At 49.5% G+C, this 695-nt stretch overlaps 1 protein-coding gene across 1 annotated transcript in view; it reads right to left on the reverse strand.

Moving 5' to 3' along the window:
- The window catches only part of PRSS43 (serine protease 43), a 4,147-nt gene extending 3,452 nt beyond the window's left edge, over positions 1–695 (reverse strand). The window contains exon 1 of the mRNA XM_006914914.1: positions 666–695. Coding sequence (XP_006914976.1) covers positions 666–695 — 30 coding nt within the window. The remainder of the gene's footprint in view (positions 1–665) is intronic.

A 695-nucleotide genomic window follows, 5' to 3' on the forward strand; every position in this document is an offset into this window, starting at 1 on the left:
CCGGTGGCCTCAGCCTTGTCGGGGCGCCCCCTTGTGGCGGCTCCCGCCCTGCCCTGCTGTTGGGTGTGGAAGGAACAGGGGGTCCCAGGAGGGAACTGGGGTCCTGTCCCCACCCTTGGGGTCATCTGAAGGTCAGGGCATGGGCGAAACCGGACCGCGGAGTCCTGACTCAGGTGAGTCTTCTTTCTTTCCAGCTCTGCGTGGACTCATTAATGGGATGCTTCCCAGGCGCTCAGCATCCCCTGGCCCAGGTCGCTGGCCAGAGTGTGGCAACCACCCCACCAACGCCCGTTAGTTCACACAGATACATCCACGACTCCTGCTCTGCTTGGGTTAGGCCTGTCTCAGCGTTTCCCTCCCCTCCTTGTTTGCAATAAAGATTTAAACTCCTTAACATCAATTTTGCACTTAATGTCACTAACCACAACATTAGAATAATAGTGTTACCTTTTTATAAGAACCAACACATACGTGAAAAGAGCCATTAGTGAAATGGAAATTAAAACCACAATGAGATATCACTGCACATCTAACAGACTGGCTAAAATTAAAAACCAAATGCTGACAGGGATGCAGAGATATTGTGGTAGGAATGTAAAATATTACCACCTCTCTGGAAAACAGGTTGGCAGTTTCTTAAAAATTAAAATATGCAATTTCCATACAACTCGGTGCTTGCACTCCTGGGCATTCAT

The sequence above is a fragment of the Pteropus alecto genome, unplaced genomic scaffold (assembly GCF_000325575.1).
Source record: "Pteropus alecto unplaced genomic scaffold, ASM32557v1 scaffold156, whole genome shotgun sequence".
Taxonomy (NCBI): domain Eukaryota; kingdom Metazoa; phylum Chordata; class Mammalia; order Chiroptera; family Pteropodidae; genus Pteropus; species Pteropus alecto.